Source organism: Lytechinus variegatus, chromosome 1 (genome assembly GCF_018143015.1).
Source record: "Lytechinus variegatus isolate NC3 chromosome 1, Lvar_3.0, whole genome shotgun sequence".
Taxonomy (NCBI): domain Eukaryota; kingdom Metazoa; phylum Echinodermata; class Echinoidea; order Temnopleuroida; family Toxopneustidae; genus Lytechinus; species Lytechinus variegatus.
In genome coordinates this window covers 94,980,341-95,000,752 of record NC_054740.1, presented here as the reverse complement: position 1 = coordinate 95,000,752, position 20,412 = coordinate 94,980,341, and the positions used below count along the sequence as shown (strand labels likewise).

Genomic DNA, 20,412 nt, shown 5'->3' with positions numbered 1-20,412 from the left:
AAGCAATGATTGATGTGAGTTCGATCATATTTAACTGAAGAGGGCCAGCGCTGGCAATGGTATTAAGTTCTGGCAATGGTAGTCAGTACTGCCAATGCTATGCTACTCAGCGCTGGCTATGGTAGTCAGTGCTGCTAATGCTATGCTATTCAGTGCTGCCAATGCTAGTCATTGCTGGCAAAGGTAGTTGGTGCTTGCCCCGGGGGGGGGGGGGCACTCAGTATATAATGCATAGTGGGTATGTGCCGCGGAGGGGACCCCCATTTTTACACCCAAATTTCCGTTCCAAGGCATAGCATGTTTGTCTTATTGAGAAAAAAACAAAGAAATTCGCTCCAAGGCAAAGCATTTTGTTCTTATTGAGAAAAAAGAAAAAAGAAATCCGCTCCAAAGCTTCGCATATTTTTCGTTATGCTGTTCCGGCCGCATTGATCTGCTGCAATTTTGGTGAAAAGCGGCCGCCGAGCGCTGCCGACCATCGTCTCTGGGCGAGCGCACCCGGCGGAGGCCGCTCTAGCTGCATCATGCACGCATACCCGTTCCATAGGGGTGCATTCGCACGTACTCACACGTTGGTGATCCGTTCCAAGGACCCCCGTTTTCACAAAATTGTAGTTCTGAAGCCCGTTCCGAGGACCCTCCTTTTTACAATAAGCCCGCTCCAAGGCCCCTGTTTTTTGTCTCGCCCGCGGTACACCCCTACCACTATTTTGGTCGAGTGCCCCGGGGTGCTGGCAATGGTAGTCAGTGCTGCTAATGGTAGTAAGTGTTGCCAATGATAGTCAGTGCTGCCAGTGGTAGTTGGTGCTGGCAATGGTAGTAAGTGCTTCTAATGCTATGGTACATGTAGTCAGTGCTGCCAATGCTAGTCATTGCTGGCAATGGTAGTTGGTGCTGGCAATGGTAGTCAGTGCTGCTAATGCTACATGTAGTCAGTGCTGCCCATTCTAGTCATTGATGCCAATGGTAGTCAGTGCAGGTAATAATGGTCAGTGCTGGCAATGGTGGTCAGTGCTGCCAATGCTAGTCGGTGCTAGCAATGGTAGTCAGAGCTTTCAATGATGATCTGTGATGGCAATGGTAGTCAGTGCTACCAATGATGGTCAGTGCAGACAATGTTAGTCAGTGCTGCCAATAATGGTCAGTGCTGGCAATGGTAGTCAGTGCTGACAATGTTAGTCAGTGCTGCCAGTGCTACATGTAGTCAGTGCTGCCCATTCTAGTCATTGCTACCAACGGTAGTCAGTGCTGGTAATAATGGTCAGTGCTGGCAATGGTGGTCAGTGCTGGCACTGGTAATCAGTGCTGCCAATGCTAGTCTTTTTTTTGCCATCTATTCCAGTCCTCTTGCAAAAATTGCGCATAAACATGGCATTTCATTCATATGTATGCTGATGATACACAGTTGTATGTGTCATTTGATCCAACTGACCCTGCTAGTGAGTTGTCTGCCAGGCTTCGTTTACAAAATACAATAGATGATATGCGGTCATGGATGCTAAACAATAAGTTGAAATTAAATGAAAGTAAAACAGACTTGTTGATTATTAGTTCTATATCACAAAGTCATTTGATTAAGGACCGGACTATACAGGTTGGGGACTCCTTGATTAAAGCCTCGTCATCAGTTCGAAATCTCGGTGTCGTATTTGACGAACATATGTCTATGGATGCACATGTAAAGAAAATATGTCAATCAGTATACTATAATATTCATAATGTTAACAGCATTAGGAAAGTCCTTGACCATAAGTCTGCTGCTATGCTTATTCACTCATTTGTACTATCTCGATTAGATGTTAGAAATGTTCTTCATTTTAATATAACCTCACGCAATGTTAATAAACTTCAGTATGCTCAGAATACAGCTGCCAGGGTTTTAACTGGTACATCAAAATATCAACACATCTCACCAATTCTCCAAAAGTTACATTGGTTGCCAATCCGGAAGCGTATAGAATTTAAAATACTTTTTCTCACTTGGAAAGTGTTGCACCAAAATATCTAGAAGACCTTGTCACGCCTTATGCACCAGCTAGAAGCCTGAGATCATCACACCAGCAACTTCTTAAGACTCCCAAGACACGTGTAGCATGTGGTGCACGAGCTTTCTCTGCCTCAGCACCTTCTCTCTGGAATAATTTGCCGTTAAATTTAAGAACTATACAATCACTGGAGACCTTTATATCCAAACTGAAATCTTATCTTTTCTAACAGTATTTGTTATTGGCACTTTGACACTCATCCAAACTTTCTCATTCTTGGATGTTGTTTGAAGGTTTGCATGGTGGCATGTACAATTGCTGATGTGGTTTACGGTACACCATGTGGAGTGTTATAGAAACAGTGGATAGAAGAAGAGAAGAAGTGGATAGGCGAGAAAGTGAAGATTTGAGAATAGAGTATTCTTTCTTGAAAATAGTCCTGAAAAGGACTGTAAACCAGAAGGAATGTTGAGTGAGAAGAGCTTGAGTAGTAGAGCTGATGAGGAGATGCTGGCTTGAGTCGGCGAATAGGGATGATGAGTAGTAGAGAGACTCGACATTTCGGACAGGTTGACTGTCCGTCTTCAGGAGTGAAGACGGACAGTCAACCTGTCCGAAACGTCGAGTCTCTCTACCACTCATCATCCCTACTCGCCGACTCAAGCCAGCATCTCCTCATCAGCTCTACTTCTCAAGCTCTTCTCACTCAACATTCCTTCTGGTTTACAGTCCTTTTCAGGACTATTTTCAAGAAAGAATACTCTCTTCTCAAATCTCCACTTTCTTGCCTATCCACTTCTTCTCTTCTTCTATCCACTGTTTCTATAACACTCCACATGGTGTACCGTAAACCACATCAGCAATTTCTCATTCTTTCTTTTCATGTGCGCCCCGGAATAGAATATTTCTAGATAGATGGCGCTATATAAATGCCTATTATTATTAGTATTAGTTGGTGCTGGCAATGGTAGTCAGTGCTTTCAATGATGATCAGTGATGGCAATTGTAGTCAGTGCTGCCAATGATGGTTAGTGCAGACAATGTTAGTGCTGCCAATGATGGTCAGTGCTGGCAATGGTAGTCAGTGCTGGCAATGTTAGTCAGTGCTGCCAACGGTAGTCAGTGCTGGCAATGGTAGTCAGTGCTTTCAATGGTATTCAGTGCTGCCAATGATGGTCAGTGCTGCCAATTGTCAGTGTTGGCAATGGTAGTCAGTGCTGGCAATGGTAGTCGGTGCTTTCAATGGTAGTCAGTGCTGCCAATGCTAGTCAGTGCTGCCATTGAAGGTCAGTGCAGACAATGTAGTCAGTGCTGCCAATGATGGTCAGTGCTGCCAATTGTAGTCAGTGTTGGCAATGGTAGTCAGTGCTGGTAATTGTAGCAGTGCTGACAATGGTAGTCAATTGTGGCAGTGAAAGGATTAACCCTTTCAGTGCCACAATTGACTATTCAATTTAATCAACACATGGAAAATCATACTCAGCTGGCTAAAATTAATATTTGAAAGATCTTTGGTTGGCCACACATTTGAAATGAGTAAAGAAGTGGTCATTGACCTATTCCATGTTCTAACTAAGACTGGACCTGGTTAAAGGTATTATGTATTTAGGTGGCCATGCTGGGGTCGATCATTGGTGCATGTACATTGTATTTTAGTATGCTGAACCATGATGAGGTCAGCCTTAAATTTTTTCAGCCGAAATCTTGCTCTAGATTGAAAAGAGGTAATTTGCTGGATTATCTTTGTCTGATGCAGTGACTCATGAAACTAAAATAATTATGTGAATAATTCATACCCATCTGTTTTCCTGTCACATTTGACTGTGAGTCATCTTGGATTGTTGCATCTTTGTATAGATCTTCAATTTACTTTTGTGTGTATCAGTATTCTGGTGGTCAAGTCAATACAATATTGAAGTTTACAGATCAAAGCTTGAATTTTAAGTATCCATACATGTATAATGATCTTGATGATTTGAAATCAAGTTTGCAATTTGTGCAAATCTGTTGCTTTTGCTGGGTTCAGTTTGTTTTCCTTAAATGCAAACATCTACATGAGCCAATCTGAATTGTACAGTGCGTCCCAGAATAAACGAAACCGATATTTAGCGATATTTAGCGATGATTTATCATAACTTAATCATAAATACAATAGACAAATGACCTACCAATGTAAAGCTTAGAATCTCTTTCATCTGATATTACTTACATTATTCCTCATTCACGCATTAGTGAGCAAAAACAATTTGAAGAAAAGATATACCAAAAACTCATTTGGCAGGGGGGGGGTCTGAATTTCAAAAAGAAAATCACATGCCTAAAAAGTTCAATATCTGCTCTTTTATTTGATACCTTAATCACAGAAAATGGTCAAGAAGTGAAAAAATTACATGTATGTTCCCTCGAAACAATGCTTGTATTTCCATAATTTCATTAAATAAACATGTTTTCACGGGTTTCCCACAGAAACTATCGCACGGTTAACAAATGCATGGCTGATCGTCAACAAAACTGATTGTTGAGTGAGTTTGAACGCTAGCATGTAAAACCTCTTTATTTTATGAAATTATTGAAATTCAAGCCTTTTTTCAAATAACCAGAACTTTGTTATTTCGGGACCATTTTCTGTAATTGAGGTATCAAATTAAAGAGCAGATATTTAACTTTTTAAAAATGTGGTTTTCTTTTTGAAACCAAGATACAGCCCACCAAATGACTTTTGGCATCCCCTTTTCAAATCGTTTTTGCTCACTCATGCGTGAATGTGAAATAATCTAAGTAATATTGGATGGAAGAGGAGATTCTAAGCTTTACAATGGTAGGTCATTTGTCTATTTTATTTGTGATTAAGTTATGATAAATCATCGATAAATCTCGGTTTTGTTTTTTCTGGGATGCACTGTATAGTAATTAGTTTTTTCTGTATAATTCCATGATTTTGTCTAGGGTTACTTTGAGTATTATTCTATTCTCATTAATTCTAATTAGCTTGGACATGAACATTCTTTATTTACTACTATTTACGTTACATGTTTGTCACTTTAATATTGATTGTACTTTGCTGTGTTGTTATTTACCTACAGATTCATGTGAATGAGATCTTATCTATTAAGAGAATGGCATCAACAGGCTAGTACACACCTGCCATCAAAAAGACACTCTAGTAAATTCTCCTGATCTGCCACACCAGTGGTCAAGCTGGCAACGGACACAGAGTCTGACCGCAACCAAAGACTTACTGAAGAGTATTTCACGACTGGCATTTCAGATAACGAAGACGATGCGGTGACAAGTGGTATACAAGAAGCTGGAACCCTCACAGGTTGGTTAATTATTATTTAAATCTGATATGATCATCATTATTTCTGTTTCTGTTTATGGTAAAAGCCAAGCTAGTATATGACCAATTACCTAGGAAGCATATTACGTCTATAGTTTAATCAGTCATAATGACTGATCAACCGGTGTGTTGGCTCAGTTGGTAGAGCGTCCGTCTCATAACCGGGAGGTCGGGGGTTCAAACCCCGGCCGCGTCAGACCAAAAGACGTTAAAAGACGAGAGTTGCTGCTACACTGTTTGGCGTTCAACGATTAAAGGGATAGAGCCTCGTCGATCTGGCGCTGCACAGCGGCTGCCGGGCCCACGATCAATTGGGCAAAGCAAATTTTTGGAGTATATCATTTCATGTCTATTTCGAACAATTATGGAATTTTGGAATTTTTTTATAGACGACAGATATTACTCTCGGGCATTTTGATCAAAGTGGAGACAATGGCAGAGTGGGGATTCAAACTCACCACCTTGTGATTATGAGTCTAATGCTCTAACCACTAGACCACACGACCCGTGTGAAACTAATTATAATCATTAGTGTCATCATCATCACTACAATCACCACCATCCTTACCATCATCGTCAGCATCAATGTCAACATCAACACGATAATCATCATCATTGCTATTATCAACATAAATAATGATAATAATTTTTTTTTCTAAATAGAACAAGGACGGATTAAACATTTGAACAGCTACTTGATCATTAACTTGATTATGACTTACCTGCATAATATAATGTTAGCACTTTCTACTTCTTGAGTAGCATTCTCTAGACCTACCACCTGTTCCTTCAGTATTTTCTCTTCATTATTACTGAATAGGTCTTGCTTTTGTGTACAGTTTGCATGTCAGCATGTGATGTACTCACTAGGCTGCCCACCATGTCAAGGAACTTTGTTTTAAGATGACCTCTTCCAATTTATATGTTAAGGCTACCACACACGTTATGCAGGCCTGCGTTATGATTGGTCTGTGACCCCAATTTGGAATGAAATGTAATATTTGACGGGAATATTGAGACATGGAATCTTTTACTGTGTAATGTTCTAAATCATTGTATGAATACCCTATCTTCAAATCTGTGACTACGCTATCATCCTTGTCAGAAAGCGGATTTGATATCTATTCGAAATTACGTCATAGTAGTTGTACGATTGGCTACAATTTGAATATAATTTGGCATTTACTAACAAGTATAGGCTTGCAATCTTTCAAATTTGTTCCATTTATTCTTACCTCAAATAAAAAGGTACAATGTACTATTCATTCACATTCTCTGAAAATGAGCAAAATGCGATTTGTTCCAAAAATTGGATCATAGACCAGTCATAAGTTGTGTGGTGGCCTTGAGAGGGCTTTGACTAGTTCCAAAGGCATGTTCAAGTCTATGAACATGTTCAAGGCACGTTCAAGGCTATTGATACCTTTATCCATCTCTCACAGAGTCTGGAATGCTGCCCTCTTGAGTTAGAAGATGGCATATCATCAGGAACTGCATTGGTTTTTAATGAAAGCTCCTTTCAATATTCACCAACATGAATCATGTCTTGCTCCAAAGTTCATCTTTCAAATTTTATTCATACATTCACGTATAGTTTCTTTGTTTTGATCATTTATATTTATAACCTAAAACATATTCTTTGATTGAAAAAATAATAGAAGAAGAAAGAGACATGAATCATGATTTTCCAAAATTTAGGGCTCATCAATACATGTATTTGTGCTTAATTTTCTTCTCAAAGGGTTCCTGTACTGTACTCATACAGTTTTAATCAGTCAAATTGTCCCTTCCCTTCACATGAAAGTTGTTAATGTTGCTTTGTAAATAAACTGTACATCACTGGGTGTTTATGCTCAAACTGATATAAATCAATTCCTTCTCATACCCAAGGTAATTGGCACTGGGGGTTTTGTATATCACAGTTCAAGTCAATGAGTATGTTGTCATGGTAACACATCTCTACAGAATAGGCTGCTCTGAACTTGCAAAAGAATCAGTCTACAATATGGCATATAATTTGATGCAAGTTTCCCCGCCCCCAAGAGGACTAAAACTTACCGCAGATTTTATTAAAAAAACATGTAAAGCTGTTAAATTGCCTACAATTTAAGGCAAAATAATATTTTTAGTACATTTCAGCAGATTAATGTAATTGCCATATCTATGGCAAATCAGTACAGGGGCCCATTTCATAAAACTTGTTATAACAAATTGGCAATAACAGTTAAAAAGCTACTGAAATTATTCTATCTGATTAGCTGATGGTAAATTTGTTATTGAAATTATTAATTTGTTATTGAAATTATTAATTTGTTCACTATGACAGTCTTTATGAAACGTAACCCAGGAGCAAAGTTTTAGCTAATGTTTACTGGATTAAAGTCTTTTTCTTGTTTTATCCTTTGTTTGCTACTATATTGGCAATGCTGGAAATAGGAAATGCCTCTGTTTGATGGAAAATTTGATTTGTGTTATGTTTTCAAATAGTTAACGTCCTTCATGCATATTATGTACATGTACATGTACTTGTATTCATACCTCCATGTACCTCCATCTGCCTATTACAAATCTAAAATCATTTATTATCACACCTATTGCAAATCATTTTTTTTCACTAAATATTAAATAAAAATAGTTTATCATTGATTGGTATTAACCGGAATAAATTCAGAAGGGATTTTTCGAATGACCTTGTTTGCCCAACATATGTACATGTAGGACTTTAACCTGTATAACCTGTTGGAAAAATGAAGTTTTGTATTTTTTTTTCTAGTATACATGTATGAAGAGCATTTCTATGATTTTTTTTCTTTTTCATATTGCCAATTGGCCTCATACATGTATGAATTTTCAAATTGTTTATTTGGTCTCATACAAGTCTCACTTCCTAACTTTTCTGCTACAACCATTCAAAGATTGGGAGTTCTAGTCAAAACTTTTAAAATAACTTGTATCATTATCTATGATTTTTTTTATACAGTGTAGATTTAATTCTAAATAACCTTGCACATTTTGTATAGTATGACTAATGTCTTTTTTAAATTTACCATGATTTAATTGTTTTTCAATGATTTTTAATACTTTGAAATAATTTGTAATTCAACATGTATGCTATTATTTCCAGCGAATGTTGTATTTGCATTACACCACTTAATGGCACAGGTACTTTCCCTACGATGGCCTTACATGTACAACGAGTTGGTTCTTGTAGTAGGCCTACTACATAAAACAGCTGTATTCGACTCGCAATTCGGGCTGCATCGTTGGGGAAATTTTACTGCAGTGCAAGTTGGGGTCGCATAACCCTAGTTGCTTCCCGTTGGAATCGCATGTTCTCTTCTAGCCTTTTAATAGTCTAGGTTTTACATTGGCATGCTCATGAATAATTCATAGCAAGCAGTTAAAGTTTGGTTCTAAAAAACCTTGCGACTAAAGCTGCTCTAACACGTGTTTCGCCAGCTCTTCTCTTCGACCACTAGACTTGTTTCAGCCATGACTCGATGAAGAATATAGCCAGGTCAAAACATTTCCCTGCAGGTACTTGCCTCTTGCCCCCTCCCCCCCAGGCCAAAACCCCCCCAAAAAACTGAGTTCGTGAGAATCAGGTTAATAATGAAATGATTTGAAGACATACATGTACTTGTAGATTCATTTTAAGATCATACTGAAGTTCTTCTTGATATACTACATGCAATTGTCTGTTGTATACATGTAATTCTTTTTGTGATGAAATACCAAGAATTTGATTTTTCTATTTATTGTTGAAAATGAAATACAATTGGTTTATTTGTGTGAATTCACAAATCAACAGAATACCTTTGTTATTGCAAGGCCATTGCTAATCTCCTATTTGAAAGTAAATTGGGAATTTTATTTATATTTCACACTTTGAATCCACAAAGGTTTTAAATCTGTACAAAACTTTATAGCTGTATAGCTCTTCAAAATATAGGTCAATAAATTTTCATCGCTATGAAATTGAAGTCTAGTTTTAGACTACTACAAATGTACATAGAGGATAGGGGCCTGGGATGGGAGGATGAATCATGTATCGTAGAGACAGATGACGAAATGATGAGGCTTGGTTGCACACGTGGATGCATTGGAAACACATGGGCAAGGGATTTGGAGATGCGTACATGCGTGCGTCGTAAGGTACCTTTATCTCAAAATGAGATTCAGAGCTGAAAAGCGTGATTTGCATTGAAAGTGCTAAATTGCCTTTGTTGTGTGGTCATTCGGAAGATAGAGATCCAAGGAGTATCGCTTTGTTTTGACAGTGTCTCGGTGCAATGGATGCCTCTTCTGTGTTGTAAGCATTGGATGGATGCACCTGTTTTCATCTGATTTCATGTGAACGATCTCGACTTGATTTCATGAGAAGTCACTGAGTCAATAGTATGAAATAACGCATTTACCAAGATGTTTGTGATTTTATGGTGTCTTGTCAAGTTGTCATAGTTATTTCATTTTGTGCGGGATACTACATGTACATGTAATAAAGGAATGATCTGTCTATGCCAATGTGCACATGGAGCTGAGACATTGTGAACTACAAGCATGCATTCAACATTCCTAGTTCCTACATGTACAATTTATTGTAAAGCATTCTGTGACTTGGATTTCTAACATGTCCTCACTACTTTCACTGTAATGGGCTAATCCAATGTGCTATTAGATACATCACGAAGATGTATGATCAGGAACACTTGTGAACACATCAATGGTGTTTCTTGAAATATTTTCAAACTAAAGACTGACTAACCCAGCAGCTGAACGATTCTTGTGAAGGTTTGCACTTTCTTTATTCGTGATATTTTGTTACATCATGTGAATACCATTACGGTCCCTTTGGATTCAGGGATGTGACACTGAACTAGCAAATCAATTCAGTTTAATGCACCCTTGACGTTGCTGTTCCCTTAGCAACAAGCTTTGGCTTGAACTTGGCCAGGCTATTTTTCTTTCGAGTGAGGGATATGAAAGCAAGAGAGTGACTGGGAGACCAAAAAAGATCAGTTGCATTATGAAGATGGGGGTAATTAAAAATAGAAAAGGAGCTTAGTGGAAAATGGGGGGAAAAGAGAAGATATATGCATTGTGGCATGGCAACATTCTAAGAGTCAAATGCCTATCTTGGTAATGATTTCAAAATGACTTCATAGTCAGTCTATTCGCAGTTGGAACAACAAAAAATTGCTTTCATGGTACATCCAAATTCTTATTTTTTATTGCAATTTATACCATCCCTGCAACTATACAAATCAAATAATTGCCCTCTTTTTCCTCTTTATGTTGTAATATTTTTTTTCTTCTCAGAATTATTCAAAGTACATCTGGGCATGTGGGAAGACCCACTGTTTGGAACTGTTAATTTTCGAAAATTGCTCAGCAACAATTTGATTATGACTTTGATATGATTCAAAATACTCATCTCACAGTAAATTCATTGATTTTTAAAAAATATATACATGCATACATGTATATGTAATATCAAACATTTTATGGCAAATTGAATCTAGAACATCCCAAAATAATGTCATGAAACAAAAATATTTTTTGCTTTGAAAAAAATGAGCCTCTTGTGACAGAAATTTTCTTCAGATGTTCAAGGAATCCATAATGGTATACTATTTTTAATGCAATTTATGCTCATTAGGTGGTTTCAGACCGCCTCAAAGTTCGCCAGTTCCAGGTATTCTCTGATCGGGAAATTTACCCTGATCAGAAAATACCAGGTATTTTGGTAATGTGAAAGCAAACTACGCGTAATTTCCCCAAAAGAAAATACCCGCTAAATAGTAGGTACTTGGCGAAATTACAAGAACTTTCGTGGGGATTTTTCCAAGGTCGCAGGTATTTTGGCAATGTGAAAGCAAATTACGGGAACTTTGAGCCCAGCGTGTCGTTGGGCGCGGCGGCGTGGGTGGCTGCTGGGCTAGTGATTTTGAATCTCGCGCCATGCCTGCTTATCAGACCATACTGCACATGCTCGTAACTTCGGGAACTTATCCTGAAGGATGTTTTTCGGGGCAGTGTGAATGCAGGAATAATTAACGGGTATTTTTTAGCCTTAAAAAGTTCTCGTAATTTAACGGGGATTCTTGTGATCGAGGCGGTTTGAAACCACCTATTGTCTTGGCTAAAAGTGCTCAAGCTGCTTTTAAATGATTGATCCAGTATGCAGAAAATATCTTCAAATTTGTTTTCTTTCTCTTTGTCAGATCTTCACAACACTTCAAACATTCCTGAAGTGGAGATCATCAGTCTTCTTGAAGAGCAGATCCCTCTCTACACCCTGCGAGCGGACACTACCTCACACTATAGCTATGAACATGATGATTGGTTGGGACCGGCTGCCTCGGCCGGATTGGTAGCATCTGGTCAAGACATGGATGAGGATGACCGGTACATCCTATCATCAGAAATGATGGAGGAGACTCTCAAGTATTTCAGTAAGATTATTATTTTTATTTTGCTCTACTGTAATTGTAGTCCTCTAATCAAACTCTGCATACATACTATTTTTGCAGTGTGTTGTGCTTCATCATCACACAACCAAATTCCTATCATGTATCATATACATGTCTATCTACCAAATACATATCAAATTGCATTCTACATGTACATTAAAAAGACAATTGTCACTATACCGTACAGTATAATGACTATTTATGAAGAGAAAAAAACCCGAAAGTCCCAGGCCTAATTGTTATACTGACTGTAGGCTAACACATGATACATGTAGATGACGAAGGCCTGAGCCCATGAGGCATGTGTTGATGTTTTTTATAAAAAAAATAATATGGTTGTAGGTAAACTATATAATATTGGAAAATGCATTTAATCAAAGTGAGCTTGCGTAGTAATTTTAGATTGAAATCTCATTTGCCCATGTACTACACTGAAAAAAAAATCGCGACGTGTGTGCATATGAATAATAAAATGATTTGAAGAAGGGGAGGCTAGGTTAAGAGCTGGTCTGCTGCATTCAGCTGCGATGATCTTTTAATAAACCTGTTTATCTATCTTTTTGATCAATTTCATTATTTTATACTTGTAACTCATCTTTATTTAATGCAATAGCTAATATACCATACTTTTTTTCAATTAAAAAAAAAGAAAAAAGATATACATTGAACATTAAAGTCCATGAAGTCCATAATTTCATAACAAAAATTCCAGTTTGCAGCATCCATAATTTATTAGGATATCTGAATACTGTACATGTATGTACCATTGTATGTGTAGGGCTTTGTGATATTAATCAATGACTTCTTTCAGTACAGTAATGGTACATGTATATAAAATCTTTGATTTATTGTATGCTTGCATCAGTACAGTTACAGAATTCCACAGCAAGTATAGCTGGAAAATTGGTACCTCAAAAAATAAAGGAAATAAGAATTGTACTGAATATGGGAGAAATGAGATTATTTGCGAAAAATGTGAGTACTAAACCTGATATGTTATTCCAACAAATTTAAATTGATTGGCCTACTCTTTTTTGTTTTGTTGCTTCTTTCTTTACATTGGTGTATTGCATGCCCTGTGTTTCCACTGGGCAGAAGAAAAATCTTATAGACTCATCAATGTGTTCCTCTGCACGGAAATCTTTAGTAAAAGGCGAAAGATTTATGCGTATTGCAGAGAAACCAGAGTGACATGTAGGGGTAGTGAATAGTTTATAAAGATATCTATAGTACCATATAGGTATGGTTACCAGTTTCAAAGCTATACTTATACTCACCATTTTATATATAATTGCCTCCAATATTCAGTGGTTCTGTTTATATTTGTAAGTATAGTTGCTTTAGATAAAAATACTTGAAAAAAAATTATGCATATCCATAATTAGATTTTTGAAAAATCAGGTTTTAAATGAAAATTATGGCTATCCAGTGCATTATTGCTGGCAGCCACTTCATGTTTGCATATTCATTAGAAGAATGGCCAATCAGAAATGGTTGTAGCTACGTTGAATCAATACAGGATGCGAGCTGCATGAACGCTCAGCATACAAACGGTACCCATACAAATGCACACAAATTGCCACACAATATCGGTCCCTTTGGTGCATACAAAACCATAGTGGAGATCAACGTGGATTGTGTGTGTGTGTGCGTATGCATGTTGGCATGCTGAATGCATGGTATTGATGTACACACACATAAACATTTACATGTAGTCTGCATGCACAGACTCAAATTTGACACTTTGACAAATAACACCATGTCAGGGGTAGAGAGACTAAACTCCAAACCCAATACATGTTTTATAAGCAGCAGCTACAGTCCATGAGTAAATCTAGTCTCAATACTTTCAGACTGTATTATGCACTGAAAGTACGAAAAACAAAAAGTCTGCCTGCAGTGTAGTATTGAAGCTGGAATATCTATCCTTTGAGTTTCAAGTTCAACCATAATTTCATTAGAAGGACTTTTAAAATAGTGCATTCTCATCTGTGGTTCCATAGCAACTTACATGTAGCAAGGGACATGGAAGGGGTGGGAGGGACTGAGATGGCTTCAGCCGCTCACCGCCACTTTTTTCTATTAACATGTTCAAAAATGTAAAGACCGATCATTTAATTGTGTTTTTTGTGTGGTCAGCCCCTCCCTTTTAAAACTAGTCTGTGGAATGCATATTTGTAGCATAAGTGATCAGTGATATCATATCAGTGATTGCTCTCTTTATCAATAATACACCATCACTAAATTTGATACAAGAAAATAACAATTAAATGATAATGATACTTTCAATAAAAAGCTTCGAATTGATTGGCTTCAGTGTTTTTGCACATACAGTATTATATTGGCCTACTTTACATGTACATGTATGTCTTCAAGTTATATTGAGCAAATCAGCCAAAAGATCACAAAACTGACAAATTTTCCATGATTATACCAAAGCTAGTTCAGTATTGTACAGAGCAGCAGTAAAGCTTTACATATGAAAAATCAAGACCACAACATCATCCAGCCCCCCCTCCCCCAACAACAACAACAGCATGTCTCATGCCTGTATTCGTAGGACATGTAGTTCACTGCTATGCTGTTTATGAGCAGTATATCAACCCTCAAAGTAGTTTTCATTGTATATTCTCAAAATTTGATTTAATATGCCTTACATGGGTGCAGGTTAAACTTATAATCTAGGAATCATTATTTCTTTGAATATGAAATTCAGAAGTAAATCATCCATACAACATTTATCCTGCATGTATGTGCAGGGAATAACATGTATGTACAATACATTGATGATCCTGTGAGAATTCATGGAAAATGTTAGGTATTACACGAGTCACTCCTCTTTATCTTCAATGGGTTACTTATGTATCACCAATTTGGTTCAATTATTGACTTTCATAGTTTCAAACTTTGCTCAGTATATCAAAATTTCCAGTGATTCATTTGTTTGAAAGTTGTTTACACTTTATTGCTCATTCAACAAGTACATGTAGCTTTATAATTTAATTTTGTGATAGATTTTCAATATTTGTATGAACTGGAATTTATATCCTTTAGTAAACAGGAGTACATCCCGTTACCCTTGATTTTTAGGTGCATGTATCCAATGTATCATTTGAAATATTTCATATGTGAACAAAGAGGGGAGAAATTATATTTTATTGAAAAACAATGACTAATTACAATAATTTGTACAAAAATATGATAGAAATTTAATAGGATTTAGTCGTACCCATTCTCATGTTATCTCCCTACTTGTCCTTACATACATAACAATAAATTTCTCACCAACGATCAATATCGGTTTATAAACAGATAACAATAGACCCACTGAAGCAATCACAATAGATCTTGATCGATCCATCTGTTGTCACTTTTTCATGCAAGGACATAGAGGTTGAGTTTGATGCGCAATGAGAAAAGTCCAATGCAAAACATCCTAGAGTTATTGTCAAAGAGCCAGAACTATTTTCAAGAAAGTGGAATCATCTTTCAGATCATGGAAAACTGATTTTCAAGATACTGACACAATCAGACGCTGCAAAGTTTTCCATGTACATAATATACAATGTAGATAACATTCGTCTGGATGTGGATCAAGGAGTATATTTTGCTATTTAAGGTTTGTATCAAGGCATTTTTCAATATTAAAATCGACCGAGAGTTTGAGACTCATGATATAATGTACACTAGAGACAAAAAGATTTTTAGACCCCCCCCCCAGTGTATTAGCAATCATCAGAAATGAGATGCACTTAATAGAAAACAGACATTGGCTGCTATGATATCAAATCTACTGAGTTGATTTGTTAAGCATGTCTCAATATTTTTCTAAAGCCATCAATCTGAATGGATATATCATGGTCTATTAATATTTGATTATTTCATTTGAGTATGTCTGTATTCCATGTAGCTTTTAATTCTAAATAAAAGTATTTAACAAAATAAATATTTGAATATTGATCTGATAATCATGTAGCAAATCACACAAATAATAATGAATGTTCGAATAGACATAAAAAAAGTATCTTTAGTTTTGGTAAATCCTCTGAAAGTGGGTGTCACTATTGCAATTCATATATGCACTTACATGTAACAAGAATGGTATAAAATATAATGTTTCAGGCCTTCAAGGGATATGTTTTTTATGATTTTCAATAAAAAATTATTTTGATCAGGTTAAAAATAAGATATCTGCATATTTTTGTCATTCTGAAATGTGAAACCTCTTGTCAAGCTGGCTGATTTTCATCTTTCTAATTCAATTACTATTAAAATTTATTAACTGAGTACTCAAAGGGCTGTAATTTTAAAAGAATAAAAATTACAAAGAGAGAATACAAGATAATGTACAAAGCAATTTTATATTTGAAATTTAATGGTTGAAAAGAGATTCAATGGCCACTTCATCGTTGTATGTTTGTAATAAAATATTGATGAATTCACATTTACCAAAGCTTTACTTGGGCAAGTTTCAAAACATTTCAAAATCAGAAGAATCAGAATCAGCCAACAAATACTTTTGTTTTCTGCATTCACTTCCTGACGTAAGGGTTGCTTCTGCGAATTAGTTATCATCCAATCATGGACCTTCCATGCTCCAATAGATGTGTACATGACATTCATTGAATTGTAGTCTACATATTAAACCCCTTTTGTGATTTTTAATGCATATTTTTTTATTTCTACAAGACAGAAGAAACATATCTGAAAAAAAAATCATTAATAGAAAATGTTTCAGTTTTTTAGTCACATGTCACATAGCTGCATAATAATGCATTACAATTCTTATGATATGTCAACGCATTGGTGTAGCTGGCGTTACACTCTAGTGGTTGGGAAAGGTTGAGTTAATTACATCTGGGCTAATATCTCTATCCTCTATAGTGGTGAAATGACGGATTGTTTGCATTCTCGATGTTATGAATGGTGAACAGAGAGTGAATAGTATTGTGCCTTTGACATTTACACGTAAACGGCTTTACCTGAGAAGTCCTTAATTTATGACAGCTTTAATACAGGATTAATGAGAAATCTTTATTGTTTGAAATATGGTTTGGAATGTGGTTTGGGGACTCTACTCGGCTAAAGTGTGCAAGCATTGATGTACAAAATGTCAGATTTGGTTTACATATACCACATATATATGATATGACTGATAGAAATGTAAATTTGAAGACTGGTAATTGTTTACATGTGACACTGTATTGAAAGGGGATACTGCTAGTGTATTTCTGACAACCACTGCTTAGATTCAATAGTGAAGTTGTGTATGGAAGACACAATGAGATTTTCTACGAATCATGACATGGGAAACTGTCCAGGACTGATGTTTTTTTAAAACTTATCTGGATCGAATGGTAAAGTATGACACATCGCTAAACCAAATTTGAACAAGGGCAGCTGACGGTCGCCAAGGTGTTGTGAACATCGGAATACAGGGTATTTTCACATAAAAGCAGAGAGAAGTAGTATTGTTTTACCGTCCACCAACCATTGTTGGAAGCAATTGTCTCTCTGTGTGTGTATCAACTTCATACATCCTTGGATATTATTAGATGGACAACTAGTGTATAATTGGAAATATCTTTTTTATTCTATTGATAGTTGTACAGTTTGAAATACCTTATACTTTTATCAACAGTATACTAGGTACATGTATGATTGAATACTTCACTGTTTACTACGGATTGAAGGGATGATTTCATTGGAAGTTAACAGCACATGGGCATTCGTCTGAAGAGCGACTATATGTAATTTTGATTTGAATGTCTCCCAGATTTCTTCTTGTTGATCGTTACCATAGCAACGTGAGTATGACTTACAGCTCTCCGTGAGAAGTGTTGAAAAACTGCCTTTGAGTTAGATAAGACGCTTCATCCTCTTCAAACCTGACCTTGTGATCCGTAAGACGTTATTCTTCAACTGACGACTAAGGGGGATAGATAATGCGATTTTGTAGACTATGCATACATCCATGACACTCTGCAATCTAATTATCATATTGCCATCTCTTCAGTTAATAAAGTTAAATTTCATAATACCGGTCTCTCGTTTCTCAACAAAGAGAGGACACTGAATCTGCTGGATGATTTGTGTGGAATGAATTGAATGTAAATAGCTGACATAGCAAGTAATGGAACCTGTCATTTACCTTTGTTCCATTATTCATTAACTACTTACTACTTCAGGAGCATTTTGGTAAAATTGACAATTTTTCTGAAGGATGAGAAGGAAGATGAGCTGTTGCCATGGAAATTGTTGTCACAATGACTTTGACCAATCTTTTTCCTCAGTCTTGATGTTGCTTGTACACCTGTATGTTGAAGCAATGTATGGAAGCACCTAAAGATGGCTGTTGTATAGATTGATTTGTTATTTGTTTCAAATATTGGAATAGCTTTTAGATATAACAACTTTGGTTGACATCTTCAGCTTATATCTTGAAACATTTTTAGCATCATCTTTCTACTCTGATACATGATCTTGAATAGCCAGAGGAATATTATATTTGGAATTATAACTCTCATCTTCTTGTCATGATGTTGGTGCTGGACTTCCATGCACTCTCGGCAGAGAGATTATGAGTAGTTCAGATAAAGTTGATAAAGATGAAGATCCCCTTGCTTGGATATACGATGAAGAGGACCTCAGAGGTAATGTAAACCCTTTGACTTAATATGAATTTAGTAATTCTCTTAAGCTTGGTATAGGGGTCACATGGTTTCATTTCCTCCTGCTGGAGCTAAGGAAGGATCCTTCTAGTTATCGTCAGATCCATGGAGGGAGAAGAAAGTTACTTTGACTATGAAACACCATGCCCCTGTTGCTCTCAGCTTGGTCATAGCAACTAACAATGTTAGTCCAGGCAACCGTCAACGATGATAGTTGTAATTGAAACATTAATGAGTTTGTTATTGATAACCAGCTAGCAACCTTCCCTGTTTTTTTATTGACTTTGGCCTGTACATTATATACATGTTGCTGGAGGATAATCTGAGTTAAAGCTAAATCTACCCTTTAAACAAGTGTTTTTATTTTTTCAAAATTTTAATTTTTTTTTGGAAATCAATTTGGAATTATAATTACACATAGTTCTTTTTCCTCCAAATTTCAAGCATAGGTTTCATATTGAAGTGATATTTAAATTTAGAATCAAATGCTATGATAAAATTGATAAACAGTACACAAGGAACTGGGGATGTAAAAGTGCATTTTCCAAGTATTTCATTCATTAATGTTTACTCTGTTATTAAATAATATATCCTTCGATACTTATGCTGTACCATGATAACAAAAAAGAGTTTGATTGTTGCAGTGGCAAACAAACAACACACAGAATCGTAACTCACAATTCCCTGCTAAATGTTTCACACGCCCATTGTTCATATTTGCAAATAATCAACTTATTTTAACCTTGGCAATAGTTAGAAATATTGCTCAGTGCAAAAATATTCTCAGTACTTAGCAAGTGGGTGTATAGTGGTACCGTTCATATACATGTATGTATAGTACTTATGAATTGATGTACAGTACATGTACACATCTGTTTTGAGAGGTATCATTTGTGTATTAGTTCATTCTGATGTGATTTGATAGAAAACAAATAAAACTATTTTTTTTTAAATATAACAGTCAATTGTAATTGTAAGGAATGGTTTTGATATCAATCATTCTTGACAAATACAATTGAATGTATGGTGGCAAAAGATTGCAGATTATTGAATTCGGCACAAGAAATCCTACATTCATATACACTTCCTTGAGGTACCAATAATGACACATATTGCTTCTGATTGCATTTTTTGCAAATAATTTTGCAGCGTAGAAAGTTTCAGGCTTTCAGAAAGATATTTGGGATATTTTTTCTACTCTCATGCCTCTCTACTGATAGTAAACAAGGTTGGTTTGCTTCCTGAAACGGTTGTCATGGCAATTCTGTCAATGAATATGGCATCGCATGTTCTAGGATAGAATCGCTTTAGGTGATCGCTACTGATCAGTGTGCCAAAGATTCTACTTGAACTGAATGCGCAAGGATTTCACTACACATAACATGTACTGCATGGTTGCTTGCCATAATGAAGTAGTTTTCTCCTTGGCTATATCATGTGATGGGGCAACAACTGGGCAACAGATATTGATAGGGGGAGTTGAGGCCCTCTACTAGAAAGGTAGATTGGACATAGAGGAAGAATTAACATATTTTCTGAGAAAAATGCATAAGCAGGAAAATGTACATGTACTGTTGTAGGCCTATTCTGTTTTGTACTAAAATTTATTATGAAAATAAATAATGTATAAACAATAGCCTGGATATTTTGAAAGTACATGAATAAGAATATGTTTGAAAGGTTTTAATTGTGCAGAAATTGAATGAAGGGAAATTGTGACCAATTTTATTCTTTGGTTCATGATGTAGGCCTATGTGTATGAAGGTTAATTGTTGACTTGGTATCATACCTTCCAACATTTTCAATTTTATTCTACATATCTTTGAAGATATAAAGCACAGCTCTAATGCGAACTATTTTCATTAGAAACTTCTTGATTTAGATGAAGATAAAAAAAACAAAGCAAAGCTACTGAAGTCGGATAGAGGTCTATTTCCCCTATT

The 20,412-nt window shown here is 36.2% G+C and overlaps 1 protein-coding gene and 1 non-coding gene across 5 annotated transcripts in view; one reads left to right on the top strand and one right to left on the bottom strand.

Moving 5' to 3' along the window:
• Positions 1–20,412, top strand: part of LOC121429337 (trafficking kinesin-binding protein 1-like) — a 62,425-nt gene that overhangs the window by 13,520 nt on the left and 28,493 nt on the right. The window contains exons 2-3 of one of the 4 annotated variants that reach the window (XM_041626350.1): positions 5,069–5,307; positions 11,550–11,780. In XM_041626350.1, coding sequence (XP_041482284.1) covers positions 11,717–11,780 — 64 coding nt within the window. In that variant the 5' untranslated portion in view covers positions 5,069–5,307; positions 11,550–11,716. Of the gene's footprint in view, positions 1–5,068; positions 5,308–9,554; positions 10,117–11,549; positions 11,781–15,028; positions 15,418–16,394; positions 18,452–20,412 lie in introns of those variants that run through there. The other 3 variants (XM_041626352.1, XM_041626357.1, XM_041626348.1) reach the window with 3 other exon arrangements.
• LOC121406648 lies at positions 12,871–12,989 on the bottom strand. The gene has a single exon (XR_005968845.1). It is a non-coding gene; the product is annotated as a U5 spliceosomal RNA (small nuclear RNA).